This window comes from Nomia melanderi, chromosome 2 (assembly GCF_051020985.1).
Source record: "Nomia melanderi isolate GNS246 chromosome 2, iyNomMela1, whole genome shotgun sequence".
Classification (NCBI taxonomy): Eukaryota; Metazoa; Arthropoda; class Insecta; order Hymenoptera; family Halictidae; genus Nomia; species Nomia melanderi.
This window is the reverse complement of record NC_135000.1, coordinates 20,056,314-20,079,326: the sequence shown is the minus strand read 5'-3', so window position 1 is coordinate 20,079,326 and position 23,013 is coordinate 20,056,314. Positions and strand designations below refer to the sequence as shown.

At 41.9% G+C, this 23,013-nt stretch overlaps 1 protein-coding gene across 2 annotated transcripts in view; it reads right to left on the bottom strand.

Annotated features, from left to right (window-relative positions):
* Positions 1–23,013, bottom strand: part of tei (irregular chiasm C-roughest protein teiresias) — a 463,293-nt gene that overhangs the window by 323,391 nt on the left and 116,889 nt on the right. For both annotated transcript variants that reach the window (XM_076364369.1, XM_031981571.2), the window contains one exon: positions 7,567–7,608. In XM_076364369.1, the coding sequence (XP_076220484.1) occupies positions 7,567–7,608 (42 nt within the window). The remainder of the gene's footprint in view (positions 1–7,566; positions 7,609–23,013) is intronic.

The following is a 23,013-nucleotide window of genomic DNA, read 5'->3' as shown; positions in this document are numbered from 1 at the left end:
GCTTCGTTGAGGTTTCAATTGATTCGTAATTCAGTTTCTCTGTTACTAAATCCATTCCTTCAGTAATTTCTTATAGAAACACTCGTTGTCATACCAATAATTCTAAAAGACGAATTCTGGAAAGATTCAGAAACTTAACTGGATCGCGACTCTGCCACTGTGAACCAACCCTTAATTTCCACCCAGCGGTCCTCGAAAAGTACGAGTCACCCCCTCGGTCAGCACCCCCGTTGCACGCGAGCGTCCCGCGCGGGACGGTTAAATTCGTTTCATTTCGTTTCGTTTATTCCTCGTCGATTTTCCCGCGGCCGTTTCGCCGCGTCGGCGTTAAAGGCTGGCGTATTACATGAGTCGGCGCCGGGACGCCGAGTCGATCGGACGTTTTACGCGGACGCAATTTGTGTTCGATTCCATCTATCGAAACTGCAACGGTCTGGTTGCCGTTTTGCATCTACCTCGTACATTATAAACAAACATCGCGTGTATTCGATAATACCGTCACTCCAAATTAACCTCTTGAAAGATACTGGTACATATGATTCGATTTTATTTTAACATTAACATCCATCGAATGAATACCAGCTTTCCTTCGTATGTTTTTCGTAGTTGCCTCCGTCCGTCTTCCTACTGTTCAATCCATGTCAGTTCAAATAAAATAAACAGCAGTCAAATGACAACTAAAATCATCTGATACTTACTATTGGGAGATCACTTGATGGCGAGGCTGAGGAAAGTCAGCTTCCAACATTCTCATCTCATTTTCCATACTAATTTGCTATTGATCAATACGATCACGCGTAACGACTCGAAACCATAAATAAAATTCCTAACGAGAAATCGCTCTTGCCCCTGTACCATCTCGCTAGACATCAAGTAATCTCTCAATTGTACATATCATACAGACCACCCTTGTTTTTCAGAAACAAAATATTAATAATGTGTTATAATATTAAACAAATACTAAGCTAAACCTAACCTAGACCAGTGGCCATCGTCACCTTCACTGAGAAAACAAAGGTAGTTCGTATAATACATAAGCACCAATCAACTTTGTTCCCAACAAGAATTCAGCCCAAAAGAGGTTAATGGATCGCCGAATGCTTTAATAAACATGGGCCAGTGGCTGTTCGGCGAGCCGATATCCGGCGGAATTAATTAAACGGAACGCATTGTCCCTGGGAAGCATTTGTCGGGAATATCTATAAGGTAGTTTGGTGGCTGGTTACGAAAATTGTCTTGGACCTCAGCGCTGAAACAAGTCGGGGGAGCCGGTTCATCAAGAGGAGTCTGATTAAACGGCGCACGGCTAAGCAATAGAGGATCCGGGGAGTGGGAAGGGGGTAGAACCGCGAAGTAACTAGCTGGCTTCTTCGGGGAGAACGAATGGACCGATGTCGGGCGGTCGGGTGCCGATGGAAAGAGATTGGAAAGAGAATCGGACAGACGGGTGACCGTTGGTTTTCGCAGTTCCCGGTCAGCCATGGCCGAAACGGAACCTATCGGCAACACCTCGCCAGCGTTTTCCGTTCGGCGGCCATCGCATCGCTGCCACCGTCGTCGCCGCTGCCGCCGCGCGGTAGTTACCAAACCGTGGAAAGGAGGACGGCGCAGAAGAGAGGATAAAACGAGCCAGGGACCGACGAACTAATCAGACTCGACCAATCCGAGTCGTTTCCCCCGAGGAGGATGCTTCCTCTCGGCGGACAGGATAATTTAAACTTTCGCCACACGGTGCACCGGCCCGGCGCGACGGTGCCGTACTGTGTTTCCCCGTATCACGATCGGCCCCGGTAAACAGAATTAGATACGAGCTTCAAATTCAAACGTTAGCCACCTGCCGCCTGGTCGCTTTCTGCCATTCCGCCGGCGCCGGCAAGCGTTTCTATTGCCGCGGGTTTATTAATCCACAACTGTTCTTACCGATCGACCGGGAAAAGGATTCCGGAGCATCCGACTGTGTAGTAGATGTTTGTACTTTCCTTTTTTGTCGCCGCAGGATGAATTGCGTTGGATTATTGGTTGATCTCTGAGGAGTGTTTTTAGGTGATTGGTGTGTCAATGTTTTGTGAATTGAATTGGGAGGGAACTGATGCTTGATGAATGAGGGAAGGGTGTCATATGTAATTTAAATTTGTAACTTGATCTTGGTTAACAGGATCAATCGTCTGAGGTTGAAGTTTGAGATACTTTCGTCGGTTGTAGTAATGTCGAAGATTTCTGAGGGAGGTAATATTTTTTAAGGGAGGAAAGTATTATGATATATAAAGGACTGTTTTTTAATTCATTAAATTCGCGTTTGAAACCATTGAACTAAATAGTTATTATCGCGATTTACGTAGTGGCATTTTGCGAACAAGCCTTCGGATTACACGGTCGTAACGATTTATCGATTACAACACCATTTGCATGTTTTTTCCCCGGTGCTCATCTATTGTTGTAGAGTTTGAAAACGTCGTTTGCATAAAATTTTGAGCACCAAGTGCCTATGCATTCTAAAAACCCGTTTTCTGTAAATCACTTGACCGAGGAAAGTTTAAATAGCGAGGTGAAAACGGTGTCAAAGGGACAAGCGTGCTCGTTTATTCTGATTTCCCGATGTTCACTCTCATACGAGTTCGACTTTCGTAATGACGATCGTTACGTAGTGTCGAGCGCAAAATTAATTTCAGTATTCAAGAGAAAGCATATATTTGTCATGTATAAACGTACGTATTATTATTATATGCATAGCAATACGTCCTGAGACCATCAGAACATCGAATCGGAAATAGAAACAAATGTTAAAAAATCAAAATATCCGATCATTCTAACCTGATGAGGCTTTCTAGTTAAATTTTTACATCGGAGTCCTTCAAGATAAAATTTACAAATTGTATAAAACAACTTCCCATCCTCTATATTTCTGTCAGTTAATAACGACACGCATATACCTGGGTGTTTCCGAAGGTACACATGAATCCTTGAAGGCACCAAATAACCTTTAAAAGGGCAAGCAAGTTCCTCAGGGCATCTGACAATCCCCAAAGCAACGCACCAGCACCTGAAAGGACTCTATGTGCCCAAAAGTACAGATGAGCTCTCCAGAACACGTAACTGCTACCAAGGAGACACGCGCTCTTGGAAGCACCTGGCCACCTGTGAAGACAGATGCAAGCTTCTGAAGGCATCCCACAATATCCACAGCGTACGTTACCTCCTGACTGCAGATACAGTAAAACCTCAATATTCGCAACTAAATACTCATTGAATTATAAGCACACAAAGCGAAAATCGAATTACAGGTTTTGCGTATTATTTAAACAACAAAAAGGAACGAAAGTTATTTGAAACAGTTCATTATCCTGTGCAAATCCGTACACAATTTCAATTGCACACTTTACAGTCTCACGAGCACGTAATCACATAAATAAATCACAAAATATGTGAACGCACAAACACGATGACATTTATTTACCCGAACAATTTATTCAAGACTTATCGAGCTCGATTCAGCACCGAAAGAGCTTCCGTTCGTCACGCATAAATTAATCGCGCAAACCCGATACCTGTACATAGTAGCAACCTCTATTCCGCGCAACTATGGAGGTTCTATCGTAGCACCTAATGACGGTTAGGAAACTCCATTGAACTCTGTGGACCGGACGAATTTCCGGAACACCGGAGGACCCTGAGATCGTCCGGGTCCAACAGTCCGGTATTAATTTGATTTTCATTGACACTGCTAAATCCCCCGCAACGAACGGCCTCGATCGAACCGTTTCGTCTCCGTCTTCCATCCCTGGCCGGCTACCATCGGTTTCGTTCCACGGTTTCCCCGCTGAAAGGTATTCGGCGTGCAATTAGATTGATCCTCTTTAAACCAACCCGGGGATCCCTCGAAGTCCACGGCCGCGTACGTACAGTCCGTGGGAACGGAACCAAAAATTCCACCGATGACGTCGGGACCGAAGCAATTTAACTTTCCCGTGTGTCGGCGCGGCCCGAAAGCGAGTCTCGGCTGACGTTGCCCGAACCTTTTGATGGAAACGTCCGTGCCCTGGCTCGACTGGTCGGTCGGCACCGTTGGAAAAAGATGCTTTCGCCGTGGTTTCTCCATCGCGAACGCCCGCTAACGGAATACATTACTCCCTGATACGGGAGCAACCGTGTCTAGGAAGCTCCCTGAGCGTTGCGGATCGAACTGAGACATCGATTCCCAATGTAGCCATTCGTGTACGATAATGGAAAAATTGCATTTGCGGATTTCGTGTTTTCGGTGATGGTGATAGGTTCTTGGGGTGTGAAGGTATCGAAACATATTGAGGTTTTGTTATTCGATGATTGCGGCGATGGTGATAGGTTCTTGGGATGTGAAGATATTGGGAAATAATGTTTAGCTTCTGCTTTTCGTGCATTGCGAAGAATTATATTTGAACAATGCGAATGTGGCTAGTTTATTTATAGAATTCCGGATAAAAGTAAATTCTTTTGGTTGATTTTAGATTCTTGAATGTATATTTTCCGACTCACTGCAATGAAGTATTGATAATAAATAGCTCAGTGAAATTAAATATGTAATATATTGAAAATTTATGTAGCTGACTCTGTAACAGAGATACTTACTTCTATTTGCAAAAACTTGTCTATATTGTAGTATCTAGAATTTTTAGCGTAGGTTAAGGTATTTTTAGGAAAAGTGAATGTAAGAATGAGTGTGAGTGAAGGACAGGCTGTAAAACGGTCGGGGGAAAGTGGCCTGCACAACGTCACGGACCCAAGATTGCAGGGTCAGCTTTCCAGGGGTGCATCCGAGTGTTTAAGAATGCTTGTGGGGGAGAGAATGGTTTTTAAGTGCGGATGGTGAGAGATTTTGAGAGAGTTGCGTTGACTAGAGAAGAGAAAAGACCTGTACACTACGAGCTATATCGTTTCTATTTATTTGTATTTTATTCAATTATCTATTCCTGTGTCTTTTTAAAAATAAAACGTATTTAAAAAACCATTAATACCACAATATTAGAAAACAGGGTCCATTCATTCCGATAAAAATACATTTATACCTTCGTATTCACTATGACATCAAATGGAAATTTCATGTCTGCAATGTACAGTCCACATTGAAATCTGCTGGTACTACTGTACAGATTTTATAAATTAAACAATAAACAAATTCTAGAATGTTAACTAATTTTTCTAATCTATAGAAATATATTGCATGTATAAGATGCAGAATATATTTCTAATCTATATGCCATTCTATTTTGTATCTGTAGAGGACATTTATACTGGTTCACTGAATACGGGAAACCCAGAATTTCCCTCAGAAAATGATATTACCTTTCCCGTCAATTTATCATGTACACAATTAGTACGATAAACATACAGCTTCTACTGTTCCGTTGTTCGAAAGGACATGGTTAATATTTACATACATATAACCGGCCGATGAAGTTCAATCCGGTGCACAATACAGAAATAAAAATCAATACAACTGCGCCGGTAACGAAGCACTCCGAAAAAACGTAATACACAAATTTCATTACACGGGACGCAGAAATTTGATTTTACTCGACGACTGGCGGTAAACTCGCGTAAACGGTTCGATTGTTTCCAGCCAAAAAATCGATTTCACGTGTTAACTTCGTTTCACTTATATTTCGCGCATAGGGAAACGATAGTCATGCTGTTCAGAGTATTTTTAAACGAGCAATCTTCAATTTATTTTTCAATCGATGGAATTGCTGAATAAGACTCTTGATATCCACAAAATGGAAATATGAATAAAATTGTGTACCTATAAACCGATTGAATTCTTATTTTAATATTTAAATTGAAATACACCATAAACAATAACGTACAATAACTTTGAAAATTTAATTATTAGATGTATTAGTAACCGATTCTCTATTTTAGTTCTTTTCTCGCTGAACGAACAATCAAAAATTAAAAATATTTGCCACAGTTTTCGTTTGCATTTAGATCATGTGCATTTCGATTACTTCAAAAATAAATGCTGAATTTACGGAAACTTGTTACGTGACAATTACTGAACCTGATAACGTCTACTTGTGTTTAAATTGTCCTTGCCGCTCATGCATGGTTATTTAACTTTTCAGGTAATGAGACGCATAATGCGCACCAGTCTCTCTTGTCCGTTTCCACGTCACGTGTTGTACACGCGCGCTCGTTTAAAGTATCGGTGAAAACGAGTCAACGATTTATGAGGCTGACGGTCGCGCTTTAACATCTTTATTTCACTGGCATTCCCGGCGAAATTTATTGGCGGTCCATTCATTTTTCCGTGTCTCCCGCAGCTACAAAATGTCCTCGTTAATCGAGAGGCTTACGTCAATTACGCTAATGAGTGTCGCGGCCCGGCACCAACGGGCCACGATAATATACGCATAATTAACGTTTAAGGGCCTGCGCATACGAGTGTTTACGAACATATACCACATATACAAAACAAATTTCGCCTTACACAACGTACATAATTAAAAAAGGAATACATATGTTTATTATCCTTGTCGCGATGCATTGCCGTTTTGTCAATCGCGACGGGATCGCGTCTCTAGTTTGCATAGGCCCTAATTCTGTTATTTCGGGCGCGACCGATTCTTTCGGGGTACACTAGTTTCGACTGTCGAACTAACTTTCAATTTTCATTCACTTCCAACGGAAATCTACATACTAAACTTCGAAACACAGTTACTATTGAATATTCAGCTATACTATTTGTTTACAACCCTGTTCCTCATTTCTTTCACGAATGTTCAAGTTTTTACAACATTTCAATGTATTCCACTCTTCGATTCCCAGTTCATATCAATCGAGGTGAAATTCAATTCATTCGTATCGAGACATTTGATACTCCGAGTATCAAATTCCAATCAAATATTCGCGTGCCGACAGCCAAGCATTAAATCTTCGGTGAAAAGATTTATTTTAGGACATACAGTTTCTTCATTCCTTCCATTCTAAATATTAATTGCAATATAATATAATAATTATTAATATCACATCAATTAATACAATATATTTAATATCTTGCGAAAATGTATCTCGTTAACACTAGGTTTACGAAACGCGTCAATTCAACGCCTACTGTAGACGTGTAGGTTAATATTGATGTAAACTTCATGGATCTGCGTGCATATGTATGGGTGTAGCGTGCGTGTATGCATTGTTTTAAATAAACGCGAAAAAAAGAAACGATATTGAAAAAAAACGAAGTTTGTGTTGACAACGAAAAAATATAGAAATTCACATCGTTTAAATAAACGTCTATACTACTGAATTTTATAAATCTTCTTTGGCAAATATTTACGTCGATTTTGATTGATACGATTCCCTGAATATGTTTCATAATAATATTTTTTTCAACATCTAATTTCCAAGATTTAAACATACGAACATCAATTTTTCTAGGAACAATAGAATAAATTGTACAAAAAATGTATGTAACCCTGGCGTTAATATGTTTCCATAATTTCAGGGCAGACGTTTTTAGTAGAAGATGAATATACAAGAATCATTTGCATCGCGAATCTGTTCAGCGCGTCCAAAATAAAAGGAAAATGAACTTACCACTTTTCGGGGTGTCGGTGGGACCGGAGCGTTGCCGCAAACCTGAAACAGGGAATCCGATATTTCATTCCATGAATGATAAAATGGGGGAAAAAATGATTATCTTGGGCGGACAAGGTACAAAGACGCAATCAAAACTTTCAGATTCGGCGGACCGGAGTTCCGTGACTCCTAAAGGACCTTCTCTGATCCTACCCCTTCTCAACCCCTTTCGGCCGATCTCAGTATACCGCCGCCCTTAATGCAATGGTGAAATTAAATCCCAGAAATATTCGGAAATTACCGCAAAACTTGTTCGAGCACTCCGGGAAGGTGTACTCGATCGATCCCCGACGCAAGCTGATGCGCCCTAGGATTTTAACGAATCTCATTTTTTTAATAATTAGTAGGGGTCGCGGAACGAATCGTTTTCGTCGACAATTTCGCTGGAGCGGATACACCATCGAACGGAGGAAGAAGTAAGGCGAAAAATAGGTCGATGAGAAAGTTTTAAAACATGCTGAAGATTGCTGCTAATTGGATTTGTGACAATACTGTGAAATTGATGTGTTTCTCGCTGAAATTTTTATTTCGTTCTATTATAATATAATATTTATTTTTACCGTTAAATAGTGTAAAATTTATTTTTTAAGTCAGGCATTTTTAATGTTTATTTTCATAATTTTCTACATGATCTTTCTCAATGATTTCTCGCAACGATTTGTGGTTTTATAAAGATTCTTTCGGTTAGTTTTTAACTGATATTTTTTCAAATTGATAGAATTGATGACTGAAAAGTATTTGAAACTGGACCGTGATTTGGCCGCCGAAGCTTCCGATATAATTTATCTCTCCTGTCGCTAATAGCAGGCAGATCAATTTCACAGACTCAGAAGTTTCAGAGGAATTATACAGCAAATTAGTCTTAACAGGTTTGGGTATCGGGATTAACTCTCGCCAGTGCCAGGCAACTTCCGAAGCAATCAAATTTCAGCAAGTCTTTGGCCACCTTAAATCAATCAGTTAGTGAGCAATCGGGTTCAATTTACGAGGAACGCAGGACCACAATCAGATTATGTTAGGAATTCCAGAAAATACAAGTATCCGTATCTCGTTTTATTGTTATCATTTTGTTGCTGTCTCGAAATATATAACAGTTATAATTTAAATTACATCATGCCGAATATTCTTCACTGAGAACTGAATTCAGTTTTAAAATATCTTTTTTTGGCTAGTTGATGTATTTATTAATGTAAAGCTGCAATACGCTATTCGGAAAATTGATTAATAAATTACATTTAAATACTGCGTTCCGCGCCAGACAAGTTACATTTAATCCTGTATCCATTAGGATTAATATAAAAGTAATTACTACGTTGCATTTGTAACTGATACGATTCCTAAAACTCAACATCATTAATGTGCAACAAAATGTAATGAGACTCTTTCTCAAACCTTGATGAAACCTTTTACAGGGAAATCGAGTTATTATTCAATTTGAATTTCTGTAAATTAATTTCAAAGATTCATATTTACAGAAACATTTGAATAGTGAATTAATTGATTTTGAAAATGAACTTCACATGTACAATATTAACTACACAGTATTATGTTACAATTAAACTAACGAAATTTCGTACGAATTTCCACGTTCCCACGAACGAAGCAAAATCAAAATTAAACGAAATTCTCTTTCATATGACCAAAACAAAGGAAAACAATATTAAATTCCATAAATACTTATTCCTTAATTCACTATAGACTTCTTACACAATTAACCCTTCAAAAATTCTCAAACTAATCGCCCCCAATCACAGACAAATATTTCCTGTAACTCTTAAAGTTTACAGATCCAAAAATCCTCAAGAGAGACCAAAACAGTTAACCCATAAAAATAATTCCACCGAAAGTCCCTACGACCCGAGCAATTCCAGTTTAAACGAGCATAATCAGTCCGGTTATCAAGAACCGCCGACCACAGTACTCCGCGGCTATACCCGTTGAACGTTGCAACGAATTTCCCAATTACACTGGTGATTCGGTAGACCTCCAGACGGCACGTATCACGCAATATAACCGGGCGATCAGGAATGAAAAGAGGAGAGAGAAGGTGAAATCCGCGCAGCAGACTCAGCAGAAGGGAATCGTAAAAAAATCGCGTTTGTCGGCGGCGGGGTGGGGGTCGGTGCTGTTCCAGCTGACTTTTCTCACTCGAGTCCACGGTGTTTCTCGTTCGTCGAACATAAACGGTAAAGTTAACGTACTTACGGCCCTATCGGGCCGAGATCCCCATCGTGCGCGCCAGTTTTATATCTCCAACCCCCCGCCTTACTGCTGCACCCTTCGTCTTCGCCGTAGACCACCCTTTAGCCACCCCGCTCACGCGCCGCTCGTCGCCGGCTGTATAAGCTGCCCGTAACTTTCGCATTCAAACTTTATCCACGTGGTACTTTTTGAGCGCAACGTCAACTTTACACCCCCGCATGCCAGTCGACCGGGCTCGGTGAATTACAAATCGGACGTGGCGCGGCGCGCACGGGGATAAAAGGCGGGCTCGCGGACTGGGACGGGTTGAAAGGGGGCGGCAAGAGTCGGGGCGGACGAAACCAAACGAAAGAAAAGCGGAGAGAACTGGAAGAGGGAGAACCGGGAAGAAAGGAGGAAGGAAGCGAAAAAAAGGGGTTGCTGTAGGGGGACGAAGGGATGAGGGCGAGGGTATATCAATCTCGTTCCCCCGTCCCGCGACGTCGGGACGCGCCCAGTTCGAAAACTTTCGCTTGCCGGCTCGCGTCCGGTTCACTGAGTTTTTCGAAGTAGCGTAGAAAGCAAATCCTGGTCCAGGAACGCGCGCGTTTTCAGCGTGAAGAGTGCAACGGTAACACGGTTCGCACGGCGAGCAACGAAAAATCGGGGGAACCGCTTTTGCGCCTGCCGGTTTGTTTAACGGAGAGCGGTGGATGGTCCTTTCGCGACTGTAGGGTTGGAAGCTTTACTAGATTGACGGAACGCGTCAATTTGATGTACATTGAATTTTGTAGACATTATTTTGTAAATATTTGCGATGATTTCAATTGATACATATTCTCATTGCCTACTTTTAAACCTTCCATTTCCAAGATCTAAATGGACCAACATCAATTTTTCTAGGGCCAGTAGAATAAACTGTACAATAAATGCCCCTGGACCTAGTGCTAACTGAGCTTGTTTTAGGAGTTGATTGAATATTTTTTAAGCGTTGCAGTTGCTTAGGGATAATGAAATTATTTTATGAGGCTCGGATAATTATCTTTGCAACTTTACTGTTACCGTATACATGGCTGCTTAATGGCCGATACCTTATCGCTGACCGTGTGTATTGTTAATTTTATTACGTGTAGAAGGGGCAAGTTTCGCGTGACTCTACACGTGGACATTGTTTCAGCAGCGTAAGAAAGCTTGCTCGGGTAACGAGTTAGGGAAATTGAATTTTTTCGGCTGAATTCAGTATTCTGATACGGAATGGAATTTGAAATATTAATGTAGCCGCAGATGCTTTTGCTATCAAGTATGCACGCGCTTTATAAAATCAGATGATAGTGATCAAAAGTTTAAACACTTCCATTTCGAAATACTAACCAACAAAACAATCGTTAAACTCGTAACAACGTAACACTCTGAAAACCCCTGAAAACTTCAAGGGTCAAGTTCAATCCTGTAACTCACCGAAAGCCTGTTCGAAGTATAACACAACGCAATTCCGAAATTCCATTAAAAAAAGTTCATTAAAAGCGGGATGCTAGTGTCGGTTATCCTCTCCCATGCGAGTTTTCCGAAATGGTATGGAAAGCAGATCCCGATTCAGGCGGCGCGCGCTCGTCCGCAACCTCTCCGTTTTGCGCGGCGAGCCTCGAAAAATCCGGGCGAAACACCCTTCCGCCCGGCAGTTTGTTTAACGAAGCGGCTCGATGACGTGGATATTCTTTTTGCGCGGCCGGATAGGAGAAACTTTAGTCGCTCTTAATTCTGTTTACAGTAGCAACGAGTGCTCGTCAAAAGTTTCGCGAGCGGGATAGATTAACGAGCGCGCGGCCATAAATTCTCGAAGCCCGGGCGAATGGGGCCTCGACTAGATACCTAAGTGTTGCTTAGGCCGTTATCCGGATTGCCGAGTGGATCGGCGCTCCCGGAAAATTGCGTTCCTGGCATTAGTCATGGTATCGGTTTGTTAAGTCTCGATGCTTCGACGAGATCGCTCGACGCGTCCTCGATACGGATTCGTCGAGACGCGGATTGCCAGTTCCGCACGAAATTGCCTCTTGCTCAAAGCAAACGAACGAAGGTAACAACGATCGCTCGATCGCTTGCCCCGTTTTTATAGCGATTATGCGAGCATCCGAGGCATCATGCCGAAGGATTTTTCTGAATATTAAGCACGGCGAATATTGCGCGGGTTTAATCATCCCTTGCTGCTTATTATTCTCTTTCGGGCGGCGGGGAAGTAGATTTTCTCGTGAACGATCTCTATTTATGGAAATTGTTATTTCTTTTCTGTTTATTGTTTCGTAACGTTTTATGTCGTGGTTTAACACCTTATTGGATTTGATATTTTCTGAACTACTGTAGCATTTAATTGTATTATTCAATATCATGATTCAATAAATATTATTTTTCATAAGAACGCGAACATTCTCTTTTTGTCCAATTCCTGATTTCAAGACAATTTTTACAAGAAAATCTATAATCTTTACAGAACATAGTAATCTTCCGAGAGCTTTAGAATCGATTCGACTTTATCTAGAATACTCTAGAGAATTCCAAAATAGTGCACCCTCATATCCATGCATTCAAATAAAAATATCCAACAAGAAATTTCTTCTTCTCCAATTCTTTCGAGTTCAATTTAAATATTATATTTCTCTCGTCACACCAACCCTTTGCACTATAGTTACTTCCCACTATCTTCAGTCTACCCTGATTTAATTTTCCTCTCTTCAGTACCTCACGTTGCATATGAATTACATAATGTCAATGCACATAAAACGCATAATGTCAAAGTACAAACGTTTATTAGAAAAATAATATTATAAATAATGTCGCTTCAGTGGTGACCTGATAATGTTAACCTAACCTCAAAGGTGACCTAACAGTGCAGAGTGTTGATTAAGAATTCGCAACAAGGACGCAGTAAAATTATTATTTCAATAAAACAGTATCTTCAAGCGAAGCATCCGAAAGACCGTCTATCGACGACGAAGGGAATGAGTGTTCCGGGCCCATAAAAGTCGCCAGGCACGGCACGATTCGGTAACAGAACTGCCGGGAAAAACGGTCGAACCCTCGCCATCGAGGGCATACATGACGACAGTCGATGGTTGCTACTTCTATGGGTAAGTGCAGCTCGCTGGCGGGTTCTTAGATCGGAGTGACAATATGTATCGCGGGTATGTATGGGTTGGCTGTAAGTTCAACAGGGGAAGGGGGGAGGCGGGGGGTGCGGGAGGGGACCGGGAAGCGAGAAAGATAAGAGGAACGTGGGTAGACTAGCTACTCCACGGTTGCCGATAAGAGATCACACCTAACTTAACCTCGTCTTCGTCGTAGGACGAACGACCGGGCGGAACCCTCGTCCCCGATAGGGGATGGGGTTTGAACTGGTTTCTCGGCTCCTGATACCTGCCACCGATAGCCTTCTCCTCTTTTTTTTAAATAATAACTCTCCGGAAGACACGATTGATGGGTTGGAGGAGTTAGTGATTGACTTTAATTGATTCTTTAGCGTTTTAGGGGGGAAATTGTGTGAACATGGTAGATTAGAGGCGTGAGATTTATTTTTGTTGGAAGGAATGAAATCTAGGGTGAGATTTAGGTTATGGTAATATCTCGTGGAAATTTGTTTTATTCTGTAGTATAATTTTTTATTTAGAGTGAAGTTTTCTTCGAAATTTTAGAAATATTCTTACATTAATTGTAAGGTATTTTCGGTAATAGTGATTACGATTTTGAAAGGAGAAGTCTCTTTGAGTAATCCAAGAAAATAATTTCGTTTAAAATTTTTACTTGCAAACTAATTATGAAGGTTCCTTTTAATAAGTACCAACAATTCGAAAGTCTATTAATAAGCATCTCATTTCAATGTATGTACTTCAAACAAAAAGAAAGAACGTAAAATACCGCAAAAAATATTTGAAACTGTCTCGCGTTGCATCCAATACAAACAACCAATATTAGAAACATATAAAATTCGCGCGACGCATGCCCGTTCGCCAGAAAATACAATTATATTCAATTTCTCCCCGGCAAAGTGTCCCAAAAACGCGAATCGCGGATCGAGTGCGGCCGAGCGATAGCGCGATGATCGAACCGCTGATGCCGATCCAACGTGGCGAACAGAAAAAAGAAAATGGGGGGAAAAATAAACGACCTAATTCGCCGTCGAATTGGAACAATAGACGGGCCCGTTCAAACGGTCTCACTATTTAGGTATATTTCGGTGTAATTTTGGGTTAATCCGTTTCACGACAAATTTGCTTAACAGTCCGCTGTGTTCCGCGATCGGCCGCGAATTCGCGTCGTTGTACGGCCGGGGCTGGAAGGGGAAGGGGGTGAGGTGGAGCCGTTTCCGATCGAATGTAATTTACCGAGTGAACGAATTCTGCCCGCTAAACGCGGAAACCCTGACTGAATCGCGAAAACTCGGACCCCGGTTTTCATCGTAATATATTTAAATCGCGCAAAAAAGTACAAGTCCGTTTCGAAAAACGTTGTTAACACGGCTTAACGAGAAGGGATACGGGAAAACTGAATGGTAGAGGTGGGGAGAAGGAAGTTGGTAGAGTGGGGGGTAAAAAAGAATGAAACGATTGCTGCAAGCTGTTGGCACTGGCTCCACACAAGCTGCACCGCGCATATATAGATTATCTAAATGGATCGTTCCTATGCGCACTGTTCCGTTCCCCTTTTTACTCTCCCGTTGCTCGATGCTTTTAATGACGGCGTTACGAGTGGCTTTCAGAATCGCATGCTTTTAGAACAGTCGAAACGACGAATTTATTTACCACTTTATTGGATAATTAGCGGTGAGTGGTGTTATTATGCCGCTGGCACGATAATTCAGGGAATGATGATAACGCGTAACGTTGAATGAACAAGCGTTCCGATCCTCGACCCTTCGTCGGGGAGCAGTAATTTTTATTGGACACATTGGAAAATATGTTTCGACTTTGTCCAAAGAATCTGTTGTTAGTATTGCTCGGAAAATGTTTTCAGGGAACAAATAACTGGAATTATTTTGTAAACAATCGAGCAACAACGGACGAGGGGAGCATTTGTTTGGCGTATGCCGTACGAGCCTCGAACGAAACATTTCTGTGAACGGTCGCTGTTTATCCCATATTTTAATTAACGGAGTAATTACGATTCTAATGAAAGATTCGAGTGAAGTTTTATGTAAACAGTTCGAGTGAAATGTGTGTTTCATTAAAAACTCATCCGTCGACGGAGGTTATCCATTATTCTTGCTCTTTATACTCCGCGCCGTGAACACGCCCGCGCTCGTATAAAGTTACACGAAATTTGAACGTAACGACCGTTGAAAAACATGGATAGGTGAAATGAGAATAGAAAAATGAAGTTTCTTGGGATTGAACGTTGATTCCGAATATTCGATCACCGCGTTAAGAGTGTTATCAAATTATTTATTTATTTATCAAACTATTTATATATTTCGTTAACACTAAAATAACTGGACAGTGAAATTGATTTCTTCAAATTTTTCTATAAAAACTCCAAGAGTGTATCTATTCAGAATGATGTGAAAAGCATCTGTCACCTTTTTAATAATTACAGAAAGAAAAAATTGGGAATGGGTCATCTTGACTGGTCTGATGGTTCTAGTGCTAACATTTTATGTTGAGAGTATAAGTTTAATTTCTGTTACGTATAGTTGAGAGTATTTGTATTTGTAATAAAAAATCCCGATAATATATTCAGTATTAAATAAACGAGTTGATTGTAGTCCGTGCAAATTGAAACGAGCAAAATGGCCCGTGTGCAATGTGTTCAGAATTAATATTTCGTCCTGGGGCGTTTGACTTCAGGAACAATGTACAAAAACGGCGCAAGAGAACTTCAAGAATTATTTACCTTGGAACAACGGAATTTCCGCACCTGAATGACTTGAAACTCAGTTTCATACGGCGCGCGCCTGCTGACCCATTTTTCGCAGTCGTAAAATCAACCGCGTTCCGGCCGCGCGTAATAATATTGTATCGGCAGCGGCCTGTCGAAGACTTTCACCGCAAAAAGCGCTGGGAAACAGATATGTCGACTGTAAAACGAAACCCTGAGAAAAGGACAAAAACGGCAGTCGGCGAATAGAAAACCGTATCCTTCAAAGGAATCTCAAACGACACTGGTAAGAGTCTTCGTGGGTCCTATGTGGATCTGACGAGAGCTTACAGGGTTTTGTCTAGGATCTCTGGACAGAAATCAAGTGAAATCTGTAAGGGGTTATTTTGATAAAAAATCAATACCCTTTTCTTCTTCTCATTTTTCTGAAGTTTAATCTTTAAGAAGCTCTTTTTCAATTTTTGAGAATTGGAGGACAAGGATTTTAGAAAACACTGTTATCAAAATTGCATCAGTTCCTCCTGTTTAAAATTATTCACAAATTACGAACGAGGCATGTGCAATTGTATATTTTCCGGCGAAAAAGCATTCAGATCTTACAATTCTCCTTCGAAATTAAAAAAAAAATGATTTATTTGAATATATCTAACTAGCATGTCATAAAAAATAAATGTCTAAACACTAGTTTCAATTATAACACATATATCTACAAATCACCAATCCATTAACGCGTCGCTTTTCATCGTCAAACCACTTAAAAAAGCAGGCCAGAATCATCCCCGCGCGAACAACCTGAACGAGCTCGCCATTCCACAGGCTTCTGGGTGTTTTTTACCCAATCGCCTCAATGATAGAACTGAGAAAGCAAGCGTATTTTACGTAGCCGTATGGGAAAGTAACGACCGTACCCGGCGGTGTGTTCACCAATTTCGCGTACGTTCCGCACGGCCCGGCGGTCGTGAGCGTACGGCCGCGCGTAACGGAGCAGGAGCAGCGCGTAGCCCCGTGTATCGGCGAAAATAGGAAAATTCATTCGAGATTCCAGTGACGTGTCGCATCGTGTGGGATGTTTCCGTGCGTGACGATGCCCCCGGGCAAATCGACTTGGCCAAAACCGACGCGATATCTGTTGGCGGGGATAACAAGAGAAAGAGAGAATAAAGAAAAATAATGAAAAGGCAAAGAGAAGAGAAAAAGAGGGAAAGATAACTGGAACAACAAAGAGAAGAAGCAAGAAAGAAGCAAAGATGGAAAGTTGAAAAGGTAAAGAAAAGTGGGAAAGAGTGAAAGAAAGAAATGAACGAAGGAAGCGAAAAAAATAACAGGAAGAATGGAACAGCGAAACAGAAAAATTGAGAAAAAAGAAAAGGGAACAGGGAAAAGAGGAGGAAACAAAACAGAAACAGAGGAAAGAAAAGAAAAGGGAAGATGAAACAGAGGAAAAAAAGAATGTGAAGAAGAAAGAAAAAGGAAAGCGCAGAGAAAGAAAGAAAGAAAAAGAAGGAGAGGCAAAAATAGGATGCAACGTTGCACGGCGGCTAACTGCCCCGCGAAATAGAACCGAATGAGCAGCCCGCGGTGGATAAAGGAAAGGACCACGAGTCGAGGATCAGAAGAAGAGAGAAAGGTCGGGAGTAGGGGTTCAATTGGTTTAGGAGAAGAGAGAACGAGCGACGAGGGGAAAAAGCTGCACGCGAAGATGCGACGCGGGAACGAACGAGCAGCCGTTCAAGCTAACCGTGCGGCAGCGATACGAGCGTTTCGCTGGAAACTCCTTATCGCCCCGTGCTTTGCCTCGTCCACGCTCCATCGAGGCTCACGACGGTAATCTCATCATAGACGGAAAATACTCGGGTTGTAAATTGACCAAGCTTCGTTGCCCTGATCGATCTGCGTGGGCGTTACGTGCACGTCGACGCTCGAGAGTATTTGATCGTTCCCGGTGTTCGGGATAGACGAATAAAAGGAAGATTGTTGGTTTCTCTTTTTTACTTAAGTGTGTTGGTAAATTATTTTATGTTCTGGTATAAATGTTTCATATTAGTAAACATGAAAGACATTGTAAACATTGATATTCAATGAATATTCATAATATTTATTCAGGATGTTCACTTGGAAACTTACACAAATTTATGCTGTTATAAATATCATACAGAAACCGTGAAACAGCGATAAACTCTCAGTTGACAGATGTTTCTTTCTGTTTCTTCTAAAACAAACATCTTTTGAAAGAATTTTCTTAACAATCTAATGTTTCATTCATTTAACTAATTAACGTATTTTCCCTTTAACCTTCGTAGTTCCTTTTACAAACAATTTTTTCCGTTGTTCATCTAAAAGCGTCACTACTATTTTTAATACATAAGTACATACATATTCTTCCTTCCACGGAGTAGTCTCAATTGTGAGATTAAACAGACCTGACCTCACAGCAATGAATATTCAGTGCTCTTTTCACGAGGGTATTCCGGGACACGGTATTTCCAAACCATCTCACGCGAAACTAAATCGTTAAACTAAATTTTAATCAGCTGATGCAGCCGCGCTTCGTCCCGCGAATCGCGTGCCGGTAGGTTTGAATGAAACGGTAGTCTAAGGAAAAATTAATCACCATCGGACCGGTTTTTCACTGGACGGATAGAATTAGAACATGAATGCGTGATGAGCCATCGATCTGATCGGACGAAGGTGAATTACCATCGGGAACACTGTTGATTGTGATCCTCGAATCTGAGCTCCGATGAATAATAACCTTTCATTAGTGTCTCCCTTATTGGGAGCAATTAAGCGACGTCTGTCCACTTGATTTCAGACTTATTTGCCCGGCGATTGTATTACTTTCTTCGTCCGAAGTTCATCTATTCGTAAGGATTCCCGCTATAGGAATCCAAGGGAAGGGTTTTTTTAAAAAATTCGCGCGCCTATAGTTGAAACGTAATTAATTGATCGCTCACGGACACTGAAGAATTATCCTCGTCTATTGTCCCGCTGTTACTCTTTAGAAAAACTTTTCTAAAGCCGGAATACTTGAGAGACATTATTCAGCTGCCAGTTCCTATCCGACAATAGAGGAATGAATTAGACTTTAATACTTTCTTAAACCCGAGTCCGTGATAATTAGACTGCGAAAGTTTATGCGGATTTACACTTTTAAAAGCGTGTTTAAAGAAATGACACTTGAAGGATGCTTCACCCATTTCGCCAGTATCATTAGTAATTTCAAATAGAATAGACCTCCATTGAATTCGATTAAATCTAACATTTTATATTTTTCCGAAAATACGCGCACACTGTTAACGATTCTAACGCTTCCTATCACTAGTCTTGAATCATACAATTTTCTCCAATCAGTAACAGCAACGTTCACAAAACACCACTGTTAACCCTCGACAAACCAGAGCAATTACATACTTCCCATTTTCAAATGAGCACGCCAGCAAAAAACAAGAACGACCCACGCGGGATTTCTACGATCCCCGGACGATCAGTTTTCCGCCGCAACGTATCCGCGAGTCTGTCGGAAAACGCTGGTCCGCCGCCAATAAAAAGTCAGGTAAACAACAACGGTGAGCAAGCCGCGGCGTCGGGTGCCGGCGGAAGCGTGGAGGGCGGCGAAAAAGCGGGGGAGGGAAAAGTTGAAAAGTTTTGAGCCGTGTTAGCAATAACTGCATTACGCGATCGGCTGGAAAAACACTCGGAAGTCTTGGTGGAAAGCTGGCTCGTTGCGTGGCTACAACCTTCTTCCCTTTTTCCCTCTTCTCCGCCCGGTTTTTTCCTCTCGCTCCTTTCATCCCCCGCGGCGGCGGTTGGTTACGATTCCGCGGCGGGTCTACTTTACGGGGCAAATGTCAAATCGTTACTCGAAACTTTGCCACTGCAACAGGATTACCTTCAACCACCCGCCTCCTCCTCCGTCCACCCGAGCACCATCGCGAGCACCCCCGACCACCCCCTTTACTCCGCGAGCGGCCAAGTCGAAAGCTATGCTAGACGAGCGGAATATAAATGAGCGAAACCCGAAGACGAACTGGATCGATCGCGTGCACGTGATAAGGCGGGGCAAGGACGCAACGAGACAGCTTCCTTCGGGGGTTCCTCAAGCCCCAGAACACGTGCAGAACATTTCAAGCGGCGATTTTGATATCGGGGCGGGGGGATCTTCCGCAAAATTCGATGCCGTCGCTGACGCCCCGCCGCCCGCTGAGAAATATGCGGCCCAGTTCCACGATCCTGACATTATCGGGGACATCGCGGGATTTTTCTTAACGCTGATCCATCCGCTTTTGACTGTCAATCTTTAATGCGGCCGACTTCGAAACCTGGATTTTTTATAATTCTTATAATTGTTTGGATATTTGTTAACTTTGAATTTTGAATTGTAATTATTTTAAAGACGTTTTATTTAGTACTTGGATACTCTTATGAATTACATATTTTATGAATTTTCTAGCATTTTGTGATTAACTTTGTGAAATGATAAGTTCTATGAGATCAAGTTTTGAAAAGTGATTGCATTTCAGTTATGGTTCTTTGAGATTTGGAAATTTGACGTTCTTCTTTATTAGAGTATAAAGCGGTATTTCGAGGGGTTCATAAACGTATTACAAAGAAAAACGAGTGGATTAAAGCGTACACAGCAATTATCGAAAAGGCAGTATAAGATTTTAACAAATCTTTTCCCGATAATGGTATCATCGTCGAATCGATTAATTAACCGCGCAAAAAGCGAGGAGGCTGCGAGATGGCTAATGGATCGGGAGGAGCAGTTCATAATTTAGAGAATCGACGAAAATAGAGCAATAAAAGCGGTGGAGGCACTATATGGCTAGCGCACGATCGACCGGAGATTAATATCACGCATCGTTTATATCGTATTTTCCCGGGGAATAAGTGGAACATTCGGCTCGTGTCCGTTTCATTTGACCTATCTCCCGCGGAAGACGGCTTCCTCGTCTTCCATTTCCCCCTGCGTCCGTGCGGCCCAACCCTAAACCCGCGAACAAAGCATCGCCGCAATATCGTACGTGATTTAAGAAAAGTTTTCTCCGAAATTGTTTGTGTTATAACCTTTTGGAGTGGTTCCAGCGGAAGAGCGGTGCCTAAGATAAGAATTTAGTTCGCGGTTCCCCGGACCGCTGTCACGGACCAATATCTGGAGCGAAGAAAGAACTGGACGACGGAAAAAGCGCAGGAAAGACAAAGGATAATACGAGAGCGTCCGATAATAAAGAAAACAAAAGACGCGATCGAACGAAATCAGACTGCACGTAAACTGCGCTACTTTCCCCGGGGCCCGATAAATGAATCGAAATCGCCGGCGGTACTCGAAATTCTGGGAACAAACGATAACTTTGATCTCGACCTCGTGTCGCGTTGTTAACGTTCACCGGCGATCGGAGGGCGGCCACCCCCGCAAGCGAGACTGATCAGTTACGCGTGAAGCTATATTTTACCGGTATACATTTTTCGAGTGAATCATTCCTCCCGAGGGTTCGAACATTTTTTACCATGCTTATGATTTGTGGGGATCCTTTAGTGGCACGTTTCTAAAAAAAATATTGAAATTTTTGAAAATGCAGTTAATAATACTTTTATAAGCATTTTCACAAAGTTGAACGAACTAATGTAGGTTATTAACTTGTGATTAACGTTTCGAAAGTAGTGCTGATACGATATATAAGGGAATGAAGAAGAAATTATTGAAATTACAATCAGTGAAAAGACGATTACAAAATTTTCATTATTACATTTTTAGTTGAATTATAGTGTCGAATATAAAAGAATCCATTTTATCTCATCTATTTTAGCTCATCGATAATGGAATCGGGTCACGTTACCATTTTAATTTTTATAGCGACACCCGTCGCCGATGTTAAGAGTGACTGCGATGCACCGTGAAAAGTCTGGACACGTTAATTAATGATTCGGATCTCATTTATCATTATAGCCGTTGAAGCGAGGAACTATCCGCAGCGTAGCGCAGCCATACTTTTCCTCCACTTCGCAAGCCGATACACCCGCTAGATCGCCGTAGCCTTTCTTACCGCGGCATCTTTTCCACCCTCTCGTCTTTCTTTAATTAAATAACTTCAAGACAGTATCCGTTACTTCATCTACCTCTGGCCGACTGTTCTTGGTCGACTGCAGTCTACTTTTCAGGTCTGAACACGGGATGCCCATTAAGGCGAATTCGCGAAATTCGATATTTCCAATATCCGATTGCTTATACCCCTAAACCGCCGTTTCCTTCGGTTCTTCGAAATTTCGCGAGAAACACAGTTCTCTCCGGTTACTCGAACGGGGAAAAGAACGATCGGAGAGACGTGTCTATCAAGTTTCGAGTTTCTGCTTTCTAGAGTGCGAGGGAAATCGCCTGAGCCTGATTAATCGGATTCTAGAAATATTCGGGAAGAAGCTTCTGAATTTCTAGGAAAACACAATTAAAATAATTAAGAAAATATTCGTAGGATTATTAACTAAGAACCAGTTACAAATACACGTTGGTAACCATTGCCTTCAACATTCAAATTTTCGCGTTGTCAATCCTTCGCTGACTAAAATTCTAATATTTCACATTCCCTTGTTTATATCGAGGAAAGAATATACCAAAGAAGCTATACCAAAAGAAGTTTCAATTTAAACAGTCATTACAAATTTAATATTATCACTCGTCGCATCTTAATTACAATCAGCTCATCTATAAGTGCAGCCGTAGGTACCAAACTTCACTCCTGAAAATAGAAAAAGAATATTATCGTTAGAAATATATTAACTCGATGAAACCGACGTCGAATACATGGAATAAGACGCAATCATGACCGAGTTCTTTTCAATCTTTCCCCGTCGACGTCGAATTACCGGTTGCCACCGAGTTGATCGAGCACGATTTCATAGACGCTCGAGCGCGGTATTCCCGGGCGGAACAATATTCCGCGCTGTTTTGATACATCGCTCGACACGCGTCCCACTCCCAGCATCGCAAACAAGACATCCAGCGGTGGTCCCGGGGATTCCGCAGTTTTTCAAGGCTTGTTATTTATTGCGACCGCGACGGTTGTTTCCTCATCCCACTTTCCCCTCTCTCACCCCATCGTTCGATCTTCTTCGTTGTTGCCGGTTTCGGACGTCGTCGATGTCCCCGATATTCCGGATAGGAGATTCGGAATCACGATGAAACGTGACGGATGAGAGGAAGGAAGGAAGAAACGAAGGGAGAATCGAGACGAAGGGGAAGCCCATTGTCGGTATATCGCCGGAGCTGTCTTGTCAGCCCATCCATTATTCAAGCCGCGCGACTTACAAGTGCGCCACGCCACGCCACGCCATGCCACGCACGGATCCTCATTAATTCTTCTTATATGT